General features: G+C 51.0%; 2 protein-coding genes across 3 annotated transcripts; both read left to right on the top strand.

Moving 5' to 3' along the window:
- Positions 1–1,541: 1,541 nt before the first annotated feature.
- Aen (apoptosis enhancing nuclease) lies at positions 1,542–8,254 on the top strand. The gene is made up of 3 exons (XM_032893391.1): positions 1,542–2,544; positions 5,573–5,773; positions 6,954–8,254. Exons 1-3 carry the CDS (start codon positions 1,882–1,884, stop codon positions 7,224–7,226), a joined length of 1,137 nt encoding a protein of 378 aa, XP_032749282.1. The 5' UTR covers positions 1,542–1,881; the 3' UTR covers positions 7,227–8,254.
- On the top strand, positions 5,665–20,647 carry Isg20 (interferon stimulated exonuclease gene 20). Of its 2 annotated transcripts, none has more exons than XM_032893392.1 (4): positions 5,665–5,773; positions 14,634–14,884; positions 16,801–17,001; positions 20,316–20,647. In XM_032893392.1, the coding sequence occupies exons 2-4, from the start codon at positions 14,657–14,659 to the stop codon at positions 20,430–20,432; spliced, it is 546 nt and encodes a 181-aa protein (XP_032749283.1). In that variant the 5' UTR covers positions 5,665–5,773; positions 14,634–14,656; the 3' UTR covers positions 20,433–20,647. The 2 variants fall into 2 exon arrangements, with proteins under 2 accessions (XP_032749283.1, XP_032749284.1); XM_032893393.1 differs by lacking the exon at positions 5,665–5,773 and adding an exon at positions 14,101–14,358.
- The last annotated feature ends 338 nt before the right edge of the window (positions 20,648–20,985 follow it).

Raw genomic sequence — 20,985 nt, 5'->3', positions numbered from 1 at the left:
GGTTCTACTGCTGTGAGCAGACACTGCGACCAAGGCAGCTCTTATCAGGACAACATTTAATTAATTGGGGCTGGCTTACAGGTTCAGACTTACAGGTGCCATTATCATCAACATGGGAACATGGCAGCATCCAGGCAGGTATACGACTGGAGTTGCTGAGAACTCTACACCTTCATCTGAAGGCAGACAGAAGGCTGTCTTCCGGGCAGCTAGGATGAAAGTCTTAAGGCCCACGCCCACAGTGACACACTTCCTCCAACGAGGCCACACCTCCTGGTAGTGCCACTTCCTGGGCCAAGCATATGCAAATGTCACATCTTGGGCTCCTAGTCTGCTCATCCTCTGATGAGGTAGCCGTGATGTCCCCTGGAGTCCTCCAGTGACTCAGTACTGCCCCCTAGGTGTTTACAGGCTGCACCAAGTTCTTTGCCTACTCTCCCTGGCTCTTAGGTCTGTGCTTGTCAGGTTTCTCTTTTCTGAATACTCTTCCCAGCCTGGGCTTCCTGGCTCTCCTTAACTCAAGTTCCCTTCCTGGTGACTGCCCAGGTTCTCAAGTTCCCTTCCTGTTTGTCCTGTTGATCCGTGGTTTGGAGGACTTTGAGCTCTGTAGTACCCTCCAGGCCTGCCACTGGGAGGCCTAGCTTGGGCCTCTGAAGCCAGTCTGCCATGAGAGAGGGACAGCAAACACAGTGGGGGCTCTGCAGCTTGCTGACTTGAGGGGACTCTGAGGAAGGCTGCCTGTTGTCTGAGGAGGGCAAAATCCAATGTACTGCAGTATGCAGGATGACCTTCTTTATTCTCCTCATAGACAGTTAATGGCCTGGATCAGTGCTGCTTGGTCCACATTTTACTGGCCCACCTTGGTGCCTTGGGCCCCCTCACTTCACCAGCAGACACTAGGCTGAAGACACCAGTATGGGTAAGGGTGGCTTGTGGAAGGACCGCTCAAGTCAGTGGCAGAAGGTGAGGTGGTAACCCACCAGACAGTTATAACTGGTGACTTCAAGTTGTTGGTGGCCCCTCTGCCCCAGCATGAGGCTAGTCAGGCCTTTGTCCCCGGTGTTTCCATTGCCCACTCCCTCTTCCCTGTAGGGTTACTGCTCCCCATTTACTCGGAAGTGACTTCTGGGATCATCTGCAGCTCTTTGCCTTCTTTTCCTCCTTGTATGGCTAGCTGGTTCTCAGCGCACTGTCTGCCGCATTTCTGTGTCTGGTCCAACCAAGCTTCCCGGCTCGGGATCCATCTTTGTAACTGTCCAGCACCTGGCACAGTTGGGACCCCAGGGAACCTCTTTGTAACGTTGGGGAGATCCAGGGGTTCCAGAACAGCATTCCGTGATACAGAACTGTGTCTGAAGGCATTGGAGGGGTGTGGTTTGGGAACAGCAGTGAGTCCATGTGGAGGTGCTCTGGCCCAAGGGCTGGCGTCTGGTGTAGGAAAGAGTAAGCTTTGCTGAGGAAGAGGCAGAAGGAAGGGTGTGTGTGTGTGTATGTGTGTGTGTGTGTGTTTGTAAGGGAGGGAGAAGTAGACAGACTTGGGCACAAGAGTTTATAAAGACCCAGGTTAAACCTTGTTCTGCAGATTTGGGGGTTTTCGGTGTGGGGTGCTCAGCTGGACTCTTGTTTCGTAACCTTTGCTGCCCTGTAGCCATACTTCTCACACCACTGAGTGAGCTTGAGGTTCAGAGCATGGACTCTGAGTTCCTGTCTACCCCGTTTCTTTTCTGTACAGCGAGGGTAATGATACTTTGTGGTGTCGGTGGGGGTGGGATATTCCATGCAGCTCTTGTTGAGGGGATTCTCAGGAGGCATGGATGGCGTGTGCAGTGTTTGAGTGCAGTTCTTGGTGAAGTCGTCTGAGTTTCAGTCAGGTGCTTGAGGATGAGAGGCAGGGTGTCCTGGCATCCTCCTCCCAGCACCTCTTCCTTTGTGCTCTCTCTTCAGCACACTGCCTCGTGGGCAGACAGCCTCCAGAGCTTTCTTACCGCTGCCTGTGAGCTGGCTGGTATGGTGCCCAGGGAAGTCCCTGAGTCTTCCCAGTGTCCATCTTTCACCAGCCTGAAGACCAAGGATGTGGCTCGGAGGAGACACAAGAGGAGAAGCCGGCAGCACCAGCGGTTCATGGCCCGCAAGGCCTTGCTTCAGGAGCAGGAGTTGTTGAACATGGTACCAGGGCCAGGACTCTGCCCTCTGCCCTCCCCATCACAGACGCCAGCAGGCACAGAGGCTTCAGGCAACAGGAAACAACGTACCAAGGCCAGGTCTGGCAGCAATGGCCTGTGCAGCAAAAGGCCTGTCCCCAGAGAAGCCCCAAGCTCTGGGCCTAGCAAGTATGTGGCCATTGACTGTGAGATGGTGGGTACCGGCCCCCAAGGGCGAGTGAGTGAGCTAGCCCGCTGCTCCGTGGTGAGTTACAGTGGTGATGTTCTCTATGACAAGTACATCCGGCCTGAAATGCCCATTGTGGACTATCGAACCCGCTGGAGTGGCATTACCCGTCAGCACATGCACAAGGCTATCCCCTTTCAGGTGGCCCAGAAGGAGGTAAGGACCCTGGGCCTTATTTGGCCAGAATGACAGTTTGGGGAGAGAAGCCCTGGTGTGAGGGATCGCTTTGGACTAGAGTGAAGGGCCTTGAGATTGAGAAGTCACTTTACTTCTCCAAACACGCAGCTCCTTTTCCAGAGAATGGGTTAGCATAAATCTAGGTGCTGCCACTCTGAAGGGTTGCCAAGCAAGGGGCTGCTTGTAGAAAGGTTATATGACAGGTAAGGGCATGATAACTTAGAGACTGCTCAGAATCTATAAACTTTGCCCGAGGTCCTGTCCCATCTCGTTATGGTTCTTCAGTGCTTGGAAAACTGACTAGTAGTTGGGATACCCCTGTGTGTTAGGAATCTGCAAAGACCTTTGGCTGTAGGAAACAGTAGAAGCCGTATAGATGGACTAGAAGCCTTGTCCCGGTCTTCCACGGACACTGTTCTCCTGGATCTCTAGGGCTTGCCACGGTTGTCTGACAATCACTGTTAAGCCAGCGTCCCTATAAATAGGCCTCCCTCGGGGTTAATCAATGACCTGTTGGGTGATATCAACAGAGCCATGCCTGGTGTTGACGAGAGAAACTCTATGACACGGGGCTTTTTATAAGGTAATGGCGTTCAGGCACAGCTCTCAAAAGACTTGACGTTACCACAGAAGCAGAGAGATCTAATGGAAAATGGCACTCTGGTTGGCCTGTGGTTAGGAAATGCAGTGACAGTAATCAGAGCCATGATTAGGAAAGGCCTGAGAAGGCTTGTGGAAGGAAGGTCAGGAGGACGCTGCTGTGGCTGTGTGAAGTGGGGTAGAGTTTCCGAGTCTGACACTGTATTAGGCTGCTGTGGCTCAGCGCCCTGGCAAACAAAACAATCGCTGGCAGGTGGTGGAGGTGTGCAGTGCCGTGTGCTCCTGGATCTGTTTAGCTGGCAGCAGTTTGCTGCATTCGTGTAGTGTTTATTCAGGTATAAAATTATGCAGAAACAAAGGCAAAATCCACATTCTGAAGTTCTGCTCTATCACGGTTATATTGGCAAATTCACTTCTTCAAAACAAGCATTAGAACAGAACTACTTTTTTTCTTTTTCGCTCCCCACCCCCTGGAACTACATTTTTTTTTTTAAAAAAAGATTTATTTATTTCTTTTTTTTTTTTTTTCCAAAGCTGGGGGCCGAACCCAGGGCCTTGCGCTTGCTAGGCCAGTCTCTAACACTGAGCTAAATCCCCAACCTTATTTATTTATTTTAATGTGAGCACACTGTCACTGTCTTCAGACACACCAGAAAAGGGCATCAGATCTCATTACAGATGGTTGTGAGCCACCATGTGGTTGCTGGGAATTGAACTCAGGACCTCTGGAAGAGCAGTCAGTGCTCTTAACCCCTGAGCCATCTCTCCAGCCCCAGAACTACTTTTTAATGTCTCTGGGCTATTGGGATCAGGAAGGTTTGAGAAATACTTATATCTTACGATCTTTGTCATAGTGTGCTGGCTAGACATAAGCCAAAGGAAGCAGGACCTAAAGTTGAGAAAATGCCTCCTCTGGACTGGCCTGTTAGCAAACTCGGATGAATTTTCTTGATGTGGGAGGGCCCAGATCACTGGGCAATGCTACCTCTGGGCTTGTGGTTGTGGGTGCTGTAAGAAAGCAGGCTGAGCAAGCCAGTAAGCAGCACTCTACCATGGCCTCCACATCAGTTCCTACCTGCCCTGCTTGAGTTTTTTTCCCCAAATTCCCTCAGTGACGAAGCTGAAAGATGAACCAAGCCCTTTCCTCACTTATGGTCATGATGTTTACCATAGCAGTGGAAACCCTAATTAAGACACATACCATGTGCCCAAAGCATTGCTTTGGAAAGATTTGATCATGAATGGAAGCATAGGAAGGTAAGTGTGTGGTGAGCCTTCTGTTCTGATTCCTCCCATCCATGTTTGTGGTGGGCAGTGACCCCTGGAGCAGGCTTATCTCCTTTCTGCTCGCTCATGGAGTAGGTTTGATTTCTTCCCCTCTTGATGGCAGGTCCGGTGTGAGACCAGGGTGATCCCATCAAAAATCTACATGCATCTTATTCAGACTATAAAAGCTGGGTTCTAGCTAGTACAGGTAGGCTGCAGAAGGCCAGGCATTAGCAGGACTCCTTTCCCTGAGTGTGAGGAAAGGGAGGAGCAGGATGTGCCCAACCAGAGCTGCAGAGCAGGTTTAGAGGGAAGGAAGGGAGAACCAGTGCATACAGGAGCAAGGAACTGTTTCCTTTAGTACCAACAGGGCTTCTCCTTAACTCTTAACCAGCACCAGACACGGTTCTGTTGGTTTCATTCAATGGCTCTTTATTGGTCAGAAAATAAGTTGGTTGGGACGTTGAGGTAGGAGGATTGATTTAAGTTCTACCCTGGATTACAGAGGGAGTCTCGTCTTAAAAGAACCAGCCCAACAAACAAAAGCAAATCTGTGCATGCTGTGCCTTGGTTGAGCACCACTGGTCAAGTCAAATGGAGCTTACGGTGCAGGAAAGGAGAATAGAGTGTCCCAAGAGCTAAATGTGTGAAGTGTGTAAAAGCTAAATCCATACTTAGAAAGTATGGATGACTTGAAGGAGGGACCGGGGCTTCTAGGTAGATGAGGGTCTTGGGAAGCCTTCCAGGGAAGGCTCATGAGCTGAGACCTGAGTGGCAGAGGGACTGAGAAGGTCTTACAGCTAAGTGTCCGTGCCAGTGCAAAGCTGCTTGGATCTCTCAACTCGAAGACCTGGTACGAGTACGTGCATGCACGCATACATGCACACATACATACATGCATACACACACACACAAATTGACCCTCACAGTTGTTCCCTGTAGGGGTGCGGATAGTATTCCTTTTGCAGTTGCTAAGTATTTAAACTTGGGACATCATGGTAGCCTGGGCTCATAAACTACCCTCCCTTTCCCGCTGCTGCCTTCCTCTGGGGGATGGGGAGTCCATGTACTTATGGTATGGGAGCTCAGGTGTGTTCCTGCCTGACAGTGGGGTCTTCCTGCCTTCCCTTTCCACTCACAGATCCTTAAGCTGTTGAAGGGCAAGGTGGTGGTGGGGCATGCACTGCACAATGACTTCCAGGCCCTGAAGTACGTCCACCCTGGGAGCCAGATCCGGGATACGACTTATGTGCCAAACCTGCTCAGCCAGCCCAGCTCCCTCACCCGAACTCGGGTCTCTCTTAAGGACCTGGCCCTGAACCTGCTGCACAAGAAGATCCAGGTATGTGGTACGGAATCTCTCAGAGGGTGGGAGGGAGGGAGGCTCATCTGACTTACATAACTGCTGAGGTGTGGCTAGCACTGTGGCCTGCTGTTTGTGCATGTGGAGCCATTTTATTCTGGGACTCCCCAGTGAGAGTCAAGATCTTCTAGGCTATCGCTTCTTTAGGTCTTTGCCCACCTAACTCTTGCCCGGGTCCTATGTCCCTATAGGATGTATTCTGACTCACTATCTCTAGAGGCTCAGGTCAAGGGGCCTGTGACTCTTGCTCTGTGCTGTTTTGGTATCTGTCTTCTAACCTCTGGGACAGGAATTTTATGTATGTATGTATGTATGTATGTATGTATGTATGTATGTATGTATGTTGTTTTTTGTTTTTCTTTTTTCTTTTTTTTTTTTTTTGAGCTGGGGACCAACCCAGGGCCTTAGCTTGCTAGGCAAGCGCTCTACCACTGAGGCTAAACCCCCAACCCCTGTTTTGTTTTTCAAGACAGGGTTTCTCTGTGTAGCCCTGGCAGTCCTGGAACTCAGACTGGGCTCCACTTCAGAAGTCTGCCAGCCTCTGCCTCCTGAGTTTTGGGATCGAAGGCTTGTGCCACCACCACTCCATTCCAGGATTTTTTTGTAATGTGTGTAGGTGTTTGGCCTGCATATACATTCGTGCATACATGCATGACACGTTCTTAGGGACCAGAAGAGGGCATCAGAACTCTGGGACTGGAGTTATAGACAATTGGTGAGCTGCCTTGTAGGTTCTGGGAATTGAGCCTGGGCCCTGGGGAAGAGCAGCCAGTGCTCTTAACCACAGTGCGTTCTCTCCAGCCCAACATAAAGGAAGGGTTATTGTAGTTGATGGTTTTATAGAGTCCATGTGCTTAGGCAGAACATCATGGAGGTAGAAGCATATGGAGCTATATGCCCATCCCATAGTGAAAGGGAAGCAGACAAAAGAACAGAGACAGACTATTCCCAAGGACCTTTTCTGGCAATGTGTTTCCTTAGGCCAAGTCCCACCTTTCAAAATAGCACTGCCAGCTGGGGAACAGGCCCACATCACACAGGCCTTTGGGGTATACTTTGTATCAAAATCATAGCAGGCTCCATTCAGAGATAAGTGCTCTTGACCCTCAATGGTCAGGTCCATTTCACCATGTAGTGATGTTTGTGCTCCTGTCCACAGGTAGGTCACCATGGACACTCATCTGTGGAGGATGCCATGACAGCCATGGAGCTGTACCAGCTGGTGGAGGTGCAGTGGGAACAGCAAGTGGCCAGCACCGCCAAGGCCCATCCTGAGGACAGGGGCCCTGACAGCAGCACCGATGTGGAGCAGTACATGGACGACCAGTACTGGCCTGAGGACCTGGCCCAGAGCACCAGGGGAGGCACAAGGGAGGCCCAGGATAGACAGGAGGGAGAGGAAGGGCAGGGAGCCAGGAGTGCTCCTCCCTAGTCACACAGGGTGGGAGGTAACTGAAGTAACCTCCTGGTAACCAGGATCAGGGTTCTAAGGCAGTGTTTCTCAAAACCTGATGGTCAGAACTCCTTTGTGGGGTTGAAAAACCTTTTCACAGGGGTCACCTAAGACCATCAGAAGACACAGGTATTTACATTATGATCCGTAACTAGCAAAATTACAGTTATGAAGTAGCAACAAAAATGATTTTATTTTGGGGGCTCTCCACAGCATGAGGAACTGTCTTAAAGAGTTGCAGCATTAGGAAGGTTAAGAACCACTGGTCTGGGATGACTTTAGGGCAGTAGTAGGCAAGGACTCAGGTCACACCATCCTCTGTCAGAGTCTCGTCATTCCTGCCACTTAGCATGGATACATTAGGCAAGCCTAATTGAGCCTGTTTTCCCTTTGTAAAGTGGAGAGTGGTGGCACCTACCTCATGGGTGTGTAAGCATGTTGAGTGTATCCTAGTGATACAGTGCATGGGCTGTATTCAGGCCTGATTTCCAAGCAGCTATGGCTCAGGCAGGACTTTTTCACTTGGCTTTTCCATCAGATGAGGTGGGGCCAGGGCAAGGTGTTGAAAGCAGGGCAGGGGAGTTCAGAGGTCTCTGCAGGTCTTGCTGCCAGCGTCTGTCTCCACACCAGCCTCCTGACACTGCATCTGGGAAAGTGACAACAGTAATCCAGGCAGGGTCAGGAAGGAAGGGACACTACTGAGACCACACTTCCCACCCTCCACTGAGGTCCTGATTGCAGAAAGTTTTAGTCGGGATTGTTTGATTGCTGGCTCCTCCCTGCCAGGGAAAAGGGGAGCTGGCCAAATCGTCACCACCACTTCTGGTCTGGCGCCAGGGGTAAACTCTTGTTTCCTTAAAAAGCAGCAGCTTGTGCGAGCCTTGGTGCTGGGCAGTAGCCATTGTGGGTTGAAGGGTGGTGGAACTATTAGCTGGGAGAAGTGTACTGTGAGAAATCAGCTTGTTTGTGGTACCAGAGGAATAAAGGAATAAGGTGCAACTGGAAAAGTGGCTGAACTGGTCCTTTCTGGATGCTCAAGCTGGGCTGAAGGGTTTTGAGGGCAGGGACTACCTAGGGCTCTGAGCTTTGCTAGATGCTGGTCTTGACACCTTTCGAGATGGTACACGTTAGTTCCACAATTTCTGACTTCAGTTGGAGTTGGCTGTTACACGGCACACTGTTTGATTTGGTCTCTCCCCAAAGCTATGCTTTCATATCAGAAATTGTTTGGGGGATTTTTGTGTGCTGTTGAAACAGAATCTCATGATAGAATCTAGCTGCTTGCAACTCCTTAGGGAGCTCATGGTGATTTTCCTGTCTTAGCCCACTCAGTCTGCATTGTGAGCATGCATTGCCATTCCTCTACAACTGCCCTTTATGGGTAACAGTCCTGTGTGTGTGTGTGTAATGTTAGTCACATGCCTGCACAACACTCCCTCAGGTCACTTCCTCTTGGCTATTGTGACTAAAGTAGCTATAATGTGGTATGCAGATACCTCTGATCCTGCTTTCAAGTCATTTAGGTAGATTCCCAGGAGAGGAATTGCTGGGCCAGGGAGATATGGTGTCATCTGGAGAGGGAGACTGACAGGATCTGAGGGTAAAGCAGGACAGCTAGCAGCTGTTTATTGAGTAAAAGGCTTCACCTACTACATTTGCATAGTAACTTAATGACAGGTAATGTAGAAAGTGGACTTAATGATTCTGAGAGGTTATGATTTTTTTACATTTGTTTTTAACCCATTTTAGCCCTAATTTTCAACATCCAGAATGAAAGCGGTAGTCAACTTTATTACAGTATTTTTCTTTGACACAAAAGCAGTAAGTTTAGCAAGCATTGGAGTCCCTGTTGTTTTCTAAGGTTCAGCAACCACACCAGGTGCCTTTACATTTCCTCCTGCATGAACTCAGCCTTTGTGGTCCTGAGAAACAAACCCATGAGAGCAGTTTTAATTCCTCAAGGGGCATGGTGCAGTATTTGTGCTAGGTAGCATAGTAAGCATCATGCTTCCTGCATTCCTGTGTGCCTCAGCCTTACAATGTGGGCCTGGTCTCATGTGCTCCCCAAAGGGAGAGTCCTGATATCTTACTCCTCTTTCACTATGCCTGCCATACCACCTTACGTTCTTCAGTGTATGCTCCTATATATGGCAGAGGGGGAGCAAGCCAGTCTAACTTATTAACAGAAAGCACTCCTCATGGGTCATTCCCAATCCTCCCATTCATCCTGTAAGTCACGTACCCAGAGAATCAACTGTGGGAACTCTTGTGTACTTATTAACTGAACTCTTGCCCTTAGTTGCCAAGGCCTCAGACTCTGGGCCAGGGCCCATTGTTTCTTTGGATTGTGTGTTCTCAGGCTGCAAGTGCCGGAGAGTTCCTGGAACCATCTTTCTTAGTGCAAACAAGGGCACAATGGCGATTCTTTGTAGTAGACAGAGTTATCGTGTTATATGGTTCCACTGTGGCACAGAGGTTTTCTAAAGAAAGCTTTTGTTTAGAGACTGCCATTGTACACATTCACATCCTCTGACAAAGCTCATACAGAATTCCCCAAAGGAAGAAGCATAAGGAAACTCCCTAACACAGTGAGAATCACCAAAAAGAAAGTAGAAGGATGCTGGAGAACTGTGGTCCGCAGTGTTGATTGGTGCAGTGGTCACCATGCCGTCCACACCAAGCAACTGTCACTTTCCCACAGCTGCTGCGACAGTTCACAGGAATCTCAGTTTTACTTTGAGGAAGGGTCACATCATTTGACCTAGGTTGACTTGAAGTTTGTGGTGAGCCTCCTGCCTTGGCCTCCGTTTGAGACAGCTGAGCTTGCCGGGCACACTGCCTCTAGGGAGAAGGGCCTCTGATGCAGTTAATTATCTTCAGACTCTTCTGTACTCTATAACAGAACACCCGAGGCTGGTGTTTGATTAAGACTTACATAAATCACAGCCACAGCAATTGGAGAACATGGTGCTGGTCCGAAGGGCTCTGCTGGGGGCCGCTCTAGTGGATGATGTAGTAGCAGAAGCACTCGTGGAAAGGACCACATGGCAAGGCAGTAAGTGGGGGAGTCTTGGACAGTGAGACCACTGTAAGCACTTGCACAGTGCTAACAACAGTTCACAAAGGCCTAGAACTCCAAGAGACAGTATTGACCCACTCGCAAAGGTGGTATGTGTACCATTTACCCCCACATTCCTCCCACCAGGCCCCACTGCATGATTCAGCCACTGCGAACTGAGGCCCTAGATCAAGTCACACCAGAGCAATAGCATGGATTGTCCTCTCAGTGTGTGATCACGCCCAGTGGGAATTAGAAAAAGCCATCCGAAAAGCTGCCTCCTGCCAGCTACAGGCATGATGGGTGAGCTGCTGATGGGATGTGTCCTTGGAAGGCTGACAAGTCACTCAGGGCAACTGAGTGACTCCTGCTGTTGCCTGATCAAGGCCTGTGGACTTGGCTTGCATGTTTGATGCTTGTCAGGTGAAGCTGGAAAGGAGCCTGCTAGCTGGAGTCAGGGCTTCCTCCATGAGGGCTGTTAATCACCAGTACCTGGGTCCAACAGAACACACTGTACACTTGGACAGAAGTTCAGCGTAATTCAGACAGGGTTCTGGGAGCTGAGGCCCAGCTCTGGGGAACCACACGAGAGCAAACGGAATACACAGTATAACTGCTTGTATAGAAAAGGAGAGGGCTGGAGACTGCCTTAGCAATTAGATAATCATTTAATTAAGAAGACAGGAGGTGCACATACACAGAGCGGCCTGGAGGGGGAGCTGCCAGGCAGATGAGAGGGCGCTTTCTAGAATGTCAGGCAGGTGTAGAAGCCTGTTCTTCAATCGCCTCTATCTTTATGGATCAGCAGTGCCTGCTTACAGTTATGAACTACTGATAGCCCCTCCCAGGGGGAGTAGCTGGGAGGGTCTCTGGGCCCTCAGCTGAGATTTCAGCTGCTCCCTCAACCATTTGCATGCAATTCTGTCCTAACAGCATGGGATCTGGGGGGCTTAGGCAATGATAAAGTCTATAAACAAGGGAAGATTGGCGCTCCCACTAAGCGGCTACAGGGATGCCACCACCCACACTGGACAAAGACTTACCAGTGTGTTTGTTTTAATGTCTTTCCAGGCTTCTGTAAGTAGCCTCTCACCCACGCTCTATAAGTAAGCCCAAATGAATTCTTTGCCCCACAAGTTGTAATCTGGTAGAATTGTTCTTTCGCTTGTTGGACTTTGTAAGGAGAAGGTAAACATTTTTTTTTTTATTACTCCCAGAAAAGCAATTCTTGAAACAGGGCCGTAAATGCCAAACCCTGAGACATGAACATATGAGAAGGCAACTTCACAGTGCTGCTGCAGGACTCCACCTAGAGTGGGAGCCTAGCTGGTTCCTCTAGTAGTCCTCAGCCTGTGGGTCGTAACCCCTTTGGGGGGTCAAATGAACCTTTCACAGAGGTCATATATCAGATATCCTGCATATCAGATATTTACATTACAATCCATAGCAGTAACAAAATTATGAAGTAGCAACAGAAATAATTTTATGGTTGGGGGTCACCCCAAGATGAGGAACTGTATTAAATAGTTGTAGCATTAGGAAGGTTGAGAACCACTAAAGTCTAGTCACTGGTCCTGGCACTGAGGAAATGGTTAACAATGGTCTGAAGGAGGCTTTTGAGACCTTTGGGCCTGGGAAGAGGCACCCAATAAAGCCCCAGAACAAAGCCAGAGCTCAGGTTTAAAGCCATAGTTCAGAGAGGGTGCCACAGAGACTGGAAGGAAGGGACAGTGGGACAGATGAAAACTGCCTAGAAGTTGCTGAAAAAAAAAAAAAAAAGACATGGTCTCAGAGTAGTCCAGATTAGCTTTGGGCTTGCTGTATGACTAAGAATGACTTTAAACTCTTGATCTTCCTATCCCCATCAGCTGGTGTCATCAGCTGGTATCAGGATTATATGCTAAACCACCACATCTTGTTAATGCAGTGCTAGACATCGAGCATGGGACTTCTTGCATGTTAAGCAATCACTCTACCAAGCGGAACTACACCCTCAACCCAAACATTTAACTTTTGAAGTCTTAAAGTCAGACATCTGGGAAGTTCTTATCCAAGCCACAAGTCTTTGTTATGTCTCATGGTTTTGAGGGCTGTTAGTCTATATAGATCTGAGCAAATACATAGACTGTCTATGTGGGGCAGTGGACCGTGCCACCAGACAGAAAACGTGGTAAGGTCAAGCAGATTCAGGAAACCCAGCAATTCCCATAATCGAGACCCGTAGGCGTTTAAATCTACTCCCGACTGAACATGACACTCCATTGAGAGGACTGTGACAATCAGTCACGTAAGGGACAACAGCTGAGGTCCTTCCACACGAAGGCAGATGAAGGCACTAATGTCCTCCGTGAATAAACAGTTTGGACAAGCAACGACAGTTTCCTTCATTGAGGCTTCCCAGGGGGCAAGCCTTTGTCCTACAGAGCCGCGCTGAAGTCTCCTGCAGGAGGAGGTCTGGAGCTAAGCCGATTCGGCTCCAGGCTCATTGTGCCCCGCCCCCGCCTCCCGCCCCTTCAACTCTTGCAGTTCCCATTCCCGGGAGTTTGAGAACCAGTTTCTGACCAGAAAAAAAATGGGCTGGGACCCCTATCTTAGGTTTCATTTCCTACCCCCCTGAGCTGTGTGTCCCACAAGCCCAGCGCCCCAGCGGAGAGAAAGGAACGTAGCCTAGCGCCTCTGTGTTTTGCCTCCCCGAGGGGCAAAGCGGAACGCAGATCTACATACATCCCCTTGAACTCTCATCCTGACTTGTTCTTCAAGAGCGCTCCTCTTAGAGAGCTGAGTCTGTTTCTGATCCATGCGTAGCTCAGTTTGTTTAGTAGATACTGAACGTTCCCTGCATGGTAGGTGTAAGCAACAGGCGGCTCCATGTTCAGGGGAGTAGTTTTAGTGTAGCTATAGGAGAAAGGCCAGGGGCATGTAGAAGAGTCCAGAGCAGAGAGGAAAAGCAGACTGCCAGTGAACAGGGCCATCTCACGGGAGCAAATAGGAGGGAGGAGCTAGAGAAGAGAATAGCAAGAGAAGCCCGGTGGGGTGGGGGTATTGCTGGTCTTAAAGAAAATGGAGAGAGCCTGGGAGCTAGCATAGTGGAGGAGTCACGGAGGGAAGAAGGTTCCGGAGGCTAGTGCAGAACAGGTACATGTGAATAGGTACTGAAGGAGTCTGGAGGCCAGCATGGGCTGTCGAATGTAACCACAGAACTATTCTGACAAGCAGAAACCTGACACGTTTCTGAGGAATACTGCTTGAGAACTTTAATCTGTACCCCAGAAATCCTATAGTCTAGCTTGAGCTGAGCCCAGACTGTCATTTTGGACAAAGTCAGTGAGCTTGCCCTTTTCTGGATGGGGTGGGGGTGGGGGGTCTTGGGATTTTTCCTTTTGGACCTAATACTAGGTACCACTCTAAAGATTCTAAGTTCCAGCCTAGGAGACTACAACCCTGTAGGAAGAACAGCCTGGCTTGAGGCCCTCTCAAGGTCTGGTGCTGTTTGTCAAACTCTCCCAGGTAGAGTCTCGGTCCAACGAGGCACTAAACTGGTAGAAGCCACCAAAGACTAGACCCCCTCCTACCCAAACCCCCTCCTGCCCTTCCCAGTTAATGGTACCGGTGCCTCGAGGACAGCATGCTCTGCCAACAGAAAACCTCACAGCGTAGCACACTGACAGCAGGTCCCAGAAGTTGTGGGACATTTCCCAGGCTCCAATTCCGGAGATGTTTATTCTCTGGGTGGAGGGTGAAAAAGCAAAGAAAGATGTTGCAATCCACTCTGTCCACATCAGACACGTCATCCGAAAAGGAGGAGGGCAGAGCCAGAGGAGGGACAGCCTGACGCAGACAGCCCTGACTCAACCTGCCAGCCCCCTTACCTGTCAGCCTTGAGGAGATGGAACAGCCCAGCCTACTAGGCCTGCCCCCACTCCCCAACTTCCCTTGATAATGAACCAGAAACTGAAACTAAAACGGCTCGGCTTGATGAGTCACTTCCCAAAGTGACTAAAGTAGCTGAGAAGTAGAAACAGAGGCAGAAGAGAACCCAGGGCACTGGGACAGGTGAGAACAGATACTACATCAGCGTTCAAACTGGGAGGCAATGGAAGGGGGCTTCTTAGTGGGACAGCCAGACAGGATCAGCAAACTCTGGGACCTATAGCACAGAGAAGCTGAAGGCTGGCAAGAGGCCAGCTTCGCCTGTTGCCAGGTGGCACTGGAGATAATGGGCAGGGCTCAGGGTGTAGTTTGGCAGGGTGGTGCAGGATGCCTGGAGGGTTGTTGGTTCTTGACTGACACCCTGGTTCTCCCCTCCCCCCCACCTCTCCATCCTCCAGGACTTCCTGAGGGTCTGAGGAGCATGGCAGGCAGCCCAGAGGTGGTAGCCATGGACTGTGAGATGGTGGGGCTCGGGCCTCAAAGGGTGAGTGGCCTCGCCCGCTGCAGCATTGTGAACGTCCACGGCGCAGTCCTCTATGACAAGTACATCCAGCCTGAGGGAGCGATCACGGACTACAGAACCCAAGTCAGCGGGATCACGCCTCAGCACATGGCAAGGGCCACACCATTTGCTGAAGCCAGGCTAGAGGTGAGTGAAGGGCCATGAGTCAAGTCAGCAGAGGTTGCAGGCACCCCCTCCTTCCTCCTCAGCTCCTTCCTGAGGTCTGTGGTCTTCGACTCCCGTGAGACATTCCTCACAGTTTTGAGGGGAGAACTCCGGGTCTCCCTGTCACAGCCCTCAGCTAGCTAGTTTCCCCTTTGGAGCGTCTGTCTGGTCCAGCTTTCCGGTCTTACGATGGGGACATTGAGTCCCCTCTCTTCCATGCTACATTGCTCTGGTGAGCCTGGGAGATGATGTTCTACACTGCTCTGGTGAGCCTGGGAGATGATGTTCTGAGGCTGAGTTAGTTCTGACTCAGCAGCCAGAGGCTCCTTGGCTGAAGGAGATTGTGTTCCCAGACTACGTGCTCTGGGTCACTGAAGCCCAAGGTTCTTACCCTTCAGCCTTGTGAGTATGTCTTCCAGACATGTAGGACACGGAGCTGAGCCATGCTAAGGGCTGTCCATCCTCCTCCTGGGCTGCCAGATGCCTGGATCAGGCTGGCTCATCAGCTGCGTAACAAGCGATCAGCCTCTGCCATTAACCCCCACCCCTGTGGAAATCCCAGTACCCTGATGGTGCTTAGCAAAACACCCCCCAAATGGCCCAAACATGAGTAGCATTTGTCACACTGATGCATCTGCGGTTGGCAGGGACAGGTAGAGGGGCAGTGCGTCAGGGCCAGTGGGCAGGAATTAGGTGTAATATTTGCCCGCCCTACGGGATTTTTCTAGGCTTTTCTCCGTGCATGACTTTCCTTCAGGGTTTCCCCAGCCATGGGAGTTCCATTCCCCATCTTCTGTTTGCCTACTGTTAAGATAGGGTCCCATGTAGCTCAGGCTGGCTTTGATCCTTCTGCCTCCATCTGCCCCGAATCCTGGGCTTCCAGACATGTGCCAAGGTACCCGGTTTATATGGGATAGAACCTAGGTCCTCCAATGCTAGGCAAGCATTCTGCCAGTTGACCCACACTCCAGTCTTAGTTATCAATCTTTAAAGAGGACTACGACGGTCTTTGCAAATATCTACAATGGTCAGAGGCACTTTGGGCACAATCATTTACTCCCGAGGGTCTCCATTGTTCCTGTAAGGTCCTGCTAAGTCTGGGCCTCCTTCCTAACGGAGCTAGTTTTTGTAGCCTCTGAATCGACCCGCTGACTTCATGTGTTACAACGAGGTGGATTTATTATCTTGGTGTTCTTCAAGGCCTAATGGGACTAAAGCTAAGGAATCTGCAAGACTGGCTCTTCAGGCTCATTCCCAGCTTCCGGAGGTGCTGGGACACCTTGGCCTTAGTCCTTCCTCCATATTCAAAATGACCAACAGCCCACAAATTCTCTTCATAAAGAACCCCTAGCCTTCAAGAGTAAGGGCCCTGTGATCAGGGGGACCTGTTCTGGAGCTGTCCCATCCTCTCTGTCCAGTGTCAGGGACTGGATCTTAGAATGTCCCAGCTGAGCTACAATCCCAGCAGGTGTCCCCTTTCTAAAATACCATCATCTGGCTAACAATGTAAGTTCCACATGCACCTTTGCCCCGCCCCCAACCCCATCCCCGATCTAGGGATGTAGTCACGGATTCTCCTCAGAGGGGTCGGGATATTGTTCAGGAGGTCATGTGCCCCGCCACAGCCGAGTTGCCAAGGAGATTAAAGGACGCAGTCTGCGTGCTGTTTGTTCACAAAGGCCCATCCCATGAGCCACGGGAGCAGCCCAGGGTAGGGATCCTCACAGACTAAGACTGCTTTGAGAAGGGCTTCGGGCCCTGCTTCCTACCCGTGAGGGAGGATGATTTGCCCAAGGTCAATTAGCAACCCCAGGAGTGGCTACTATGGGGAAGGGAGATCCCTCGGCCTGGAGCACCCAGGGTGGACAGTGTGTGAGACAACCTGTCTTCCTGGACAGATCCTGCAGCTTCTGAAAGGCAAGCTGGTGGTGGGCCATGACCTGAAGCATGACTTCAGTGCCCTGAAGGAGGACATGAGAAAATACACCATCTACGACACGTCCACAGACATGCTGCTGTGGCACGAGGCCAAGCTGCACTGCTACAGCCGTGTGTCCCTGAGGCTGCTGTGCAAGCGCCTGCTGCACAAGAGCATCCAGGTGAGGAGCTTCCCGGCCCCTGTGACCCTCCTCTCTCTTCTCCCTCCCTCCTCCCACTCAGGTAAGGAGTAACCTGCCCTTCCTCTTCCTCCTCTCCTCCTCCAAGCAAGGAGTTCTCCTACTTTCTCCCTTAGTCCTCCCTCTCCTTCCCTGCTTCTTCCTCTCCCTCCTCCCCGTGCTCCCGCTCCTCCTAAGGGCAGGTCAGTCCCACCTGGCCTAAGCAGGCTCCGGGTGAGAAGCCTCTGCAGCACGTGCTGATTCTAGGCCTCATCCATCCCCTCGAGGAGCCCTTGTGCGGACGACTCTTTCCTCTCCTCCCGAGAGACTGGATGCTTGTATGTGTGATGCGTCTTTGGCTTCAGGAGACCAGAGTCCAGGAAGAATTCAGAAAGTCTCTGAATCCCATGAGTACCCACAGTGAGGGAGAGGGCAAAGCCCCTGGCTCAGGCTTCTTGGTTTAAATCCACAAGGCTTATGCCGTGACAGCCGCCCTCCCCACAGGGAGGTGGTGGAAAGCCTGCACCTCCTGTGGCCATCGTGGGACCTGACAGCTGGGGGGTTCCAGTCCTAGATCAGTCAGTGCTGTTGCTAGGTGCTACCTCCTCGGTTTGTGACATAGGACTCACCCTCACCCCTGTAGGAAGAGCTGTGGGTGGGTGTCTTAGTTAGGGTTTTACTGCTGTGAGCAGACACCATGACCAAGGCAACTCTTACAAGGACAACATTTAATTGGGGCTGGCTTACAGGTTCAGAGGTTCAGTCCATTATCATCAAGGTGGGAACATGGTAGCATCCAGGCAGGCATGGTGCAGGAGGAGCTGGGAGTTCTACATCTTCATCTGAAGGCTGTGAGCAGAATACTGGCTTCCAGGCAGGACTCACAGTGACACACCTACTCCAACACAGTCACACATTCTAATCGTGCCACTCCCTGGGCCAAACCATCACAGTGGGGGACAAACCCTAACAGCCAAATACTACACAGAGGCCCTCCTAGTCAATAATTTCTTTTGTTTTGTTTTCAAGACAAGGTTTCTCTGTGTTGCCCTGGCTGTCTTTGAACTGTCTCTGTAGATCAGGCTGGCCTCGAACTCATAGAGACCTGCCTGCCTCTGCCTCCTGAGGGCTGGGAATAAAGGTCTGTTGGCTCTGCTCAGCTGTTTTTGGGTTTTTGTTTGGTTTTGTTTTGTTTTGTTTTTCCAGCACCGGGGAATCAGACCCAGAGCTTAGAACATAGCGTGCAGAGCGAATGCCCTACCGTGAACTACACCCCTGGCCTTTGTTCTCTTATAGTAGGCTCTGGCTATACAGCCTGATACTCATAATCCTTCTCCCCCAGCCTTCTGAATGCTGGCATTGCAGTATATGAATGACCAGCTTCAGTAGCTTTCATTGAGCACCTACTCTGTGTCACGTGTGGAGGTTAGCATGTGATGCCCCTGTCTAGGAGGAGCTCTTGGTTGAATGGGAGGCAGCCCAGGGACAGGCTTTGCCCAGTAGAAGGTAGGGGGCAGTGGGGGATAACACTCAGTTGGCAGACTGCTTTTCTAGCATGCACAGAGCCCCATGTTCAATCCCCAGCACCGCAGAAACCAAGCACTGCACGTGCCTGAATTCTAGCACTTGAGAGGTAGAACAGGAAGATCAGAAGTTTCTGGTCACCCTCAGCCACAGAGGCTAGCCTTAAAATATGGGGGGTGGGGGAGAGTATCCTAGGGTTGGGGAAAACAGTGGTCTGCGGAATAGAAGAGTAAATCCCAGCACTGTTTGCAGGACCAAAATTACAGAGGTCTAGAGAGGAAGGAGAGGGCTGGAGAGGGTACATGAGCCACGGGGCCTGGAGTTTGGAGATAACTTGGCTGGGTAAGCGGCTAATGGCATGGAGCCCCACCCCACATGTGTGGGAATTGTGAAAGAAGCAGGAGTGGGCCTGAACCTGGCTGGCCTGTCAGTCTCCTGACCCAGGAGAATGGTCCTGGCTTCTCTTGTAACCTGGGGGCGTGCATGCTGTGATCTGGTGAGTCAGGAGCCTTACAGGGATATTCACGTACCTGTCCACACCTGTCCCTCCATACCCTCTGTAGCTCTCAGCTCAGGCCTTGTCATGGGAAATCTTGAGCCCGGTCTTAGGCTCTGTTCCTCATCTGCATTAATTATCTGGTTCACTCCCCTCACCAGCTCCCACCTCACTGTCCTCAGAACCTGCCCGCCAGCTCCTACATGAGGGGAATCACCCTGCTGATCACCTGAACCAGAGCTGACCCAGGCTTGCACAGTCAGGTGCTGATCCCTCCCCTCAAGGGCATGAGCCCCATAGGGAGGTTGGTGACTCGCCTGAGGCCCTAGGAGGAGAACTAAACTGTGATCAAGGCTAGAACTACCCACTTCTCACTGACACTCTCCTTCCCCCGACACACACACACACACACACACACACACACACACACACACACACACACGGGATGATGCTCCAGTCCACCTGTAGCTTCCACAGATAGCAAAGCAGTAGACTTCAGAAACCTGTCCTTAGTTTCCTTGCTTGGCAAGTGAGAGTGGTGATAGGGCAAGTCTTTGAAGCCAGACACCACAGCCACCTGCTTATTAGCAACAGGGGATGGGATGCTGCAGCCTGTCTCTCCGCAGATGTCCCTGACACCCAATATGGAGGGTGATGGGAAAAGAGTCCTTGGGAGGAAAGGCAGGCCACCTCAGTCAACAGACATCAGGGAAACAGGCCTGAACAGCCTGCTGCGGCCCCTGCGTCCAGGAGCAGGCAAGACCTCAGCCAGGCCTGGAAAGCACAGGGGGGTAAAAGATGCTGCAGGCGTGGGCCTGGCTCGTGGACAAAAGCCCTCACTCCATAACCTTTGCAGCTTTTGAGCCTGTTTCACCACTTCTAAAATTGGGGACGCTCAGATGTAGCTCTTGGAGTGTAGGGGGAGGGTCTACCCCATGCTCCGCCTCCTCTTCAAAGAGCTTCTGCTTTAGCGCCTCACTCTGGCCTGTTTCCCAGGTGCTGGCAGTCTCTTGGGGGAAGGAGGATGCAGCTGGACAAGCACTGACACCTCCGTCTTACGTTCTGTGTAGAATGATCAGGATTGCTGGTCTCCACTTGCTGATGCCCTTCCCACCCTGAGCTGCCTCACTCGCCCACTGCTCACGGGAGTTGCTTGCTTCCTCTTGCTGCTGCCCTTCCTGCCCTGTCAGCTCTAGCCATCCGCTGACACCCCTCCTGAACCCGACCCCAGGGTCACTCTGCAGCCCCAGAACTGAGGAGGCAGCCCCCTCAGCCCCCGCTCTCCCTGTGTCTGCAGAACAACTGGCGGGGCCACTGCTCTGTAGAAGATGCCAGGGCCACAATGGAGCTCTACAAAATCTCTCAGCGACTCAGAGCCCAGCGAGGGCTGCCCTGCCTGGGAACATCAGCCTGAACTTCATCCTCATCCAGGATCAGAAGCAGCTACTCCTTGAAGGACCATAGTTTTCCATGAATGAGACCTGTTTCTAGCTACAACAACAACAACCACAAAATGCAAAACCAAGAACACTCCGCCATTACAGCAGTTCTCTTGCTTTGGAGCAAAGAAAAAGAAAAAAAAAAAAAACCAAACTTTAGTAATAAATGACTTTGATTTTGTCTAATCAACCACCAGGACCTCTTTCTTGCCTTTTGCCCAGGAAATGGGCAAGTGCCTCTTCCTCTACTCCTTTGTCCCCCGACCCCTCTCATTTTTCTGTCTTCTTTTTTCTCTTTCCCTCCTTACCCCAGGTTTATTATATTGTACATTGTAAAGTGGGCACCGGGCATGGCAGTAATGGGAAAACATGCTTTTTCTTTTTCTTCGTGAGCCCAGACCCACCTCACACTCATGACTGTTCTGACTCTGCCTCCTGAGTGCTAGCATTTCGGGGGTGTGTATTACCACAGCCTGCTTAGGTACATAGAGACTTTAGATATTTTCTTCTGGAGATCGAACCTAGGAC

The sequence above is a fragment of the Rattus rattus genome, chromosome 2 (genome assembly GCF_011064425.1).
Source record: "Rattus rattus isolate New Zealand chromosome 2, Rrattus_CSIRO_v1, whole genome shotgun sequence".
In the NCBI taxonomy this organism is placed as follows: Eukaryota; Metazoa; Chordata; class Mammalia; order Rodentia; family Muridae; genus Rattus; species Rattus rattus.
Note: the sequence above shows the minus strand (reverse complement) of the source record. Positions and strands in the feature narration are given on the sequence as shown.

Excerpts from the sequence above, each read along its gene's own strand:
- Isg20 (XM_032893392.1), top strand. The coding sequence starts at position 14,657 with ATGGCAGGCAGCCCAGAGGTGGTAGCCATGGACTGTGAGATGGTGGGG. Across the intron at positions 14,885-16,800 it reads TTGCTGAAGCCAGGCTAGAG|ATCCTGCAGCTTCTGAAAGG; the intron begins GTGAGTGAAGGG and ends CTTCCTGGACAG. Across the intron at positions 17,002-20,315 it reads TGCTGCACAAGAGCATCCAG|AACAACTGGCGGGGCCACTG; the intron begins GTGAGGAGCTTC and ends CTGTGTCTGCAG.
- Aen (XM_032893391.1), top strand. The coding sequence starts at position 1,882 with ATGAGAGGCAGGGTGTCCTGGCATCCTCCTCCCAGCACCTCTTCCTTT. Across the intron at positions 2,545-5,572 it reads TTCAGGTGGCCCAGAAGGAG|ATCCTTAAGCTGTTGAAGGG; the intron begins GTAAGGACCCTG and ends TTCCACTCACAG. Across the intron at positions 5,774-6,953 it reads TGCTGCACAAGAAGATCCAG|GTAGGTCACCATGGACACTC; the intron begins GTATGTGGTACG and ends TCCTGTCCACAG.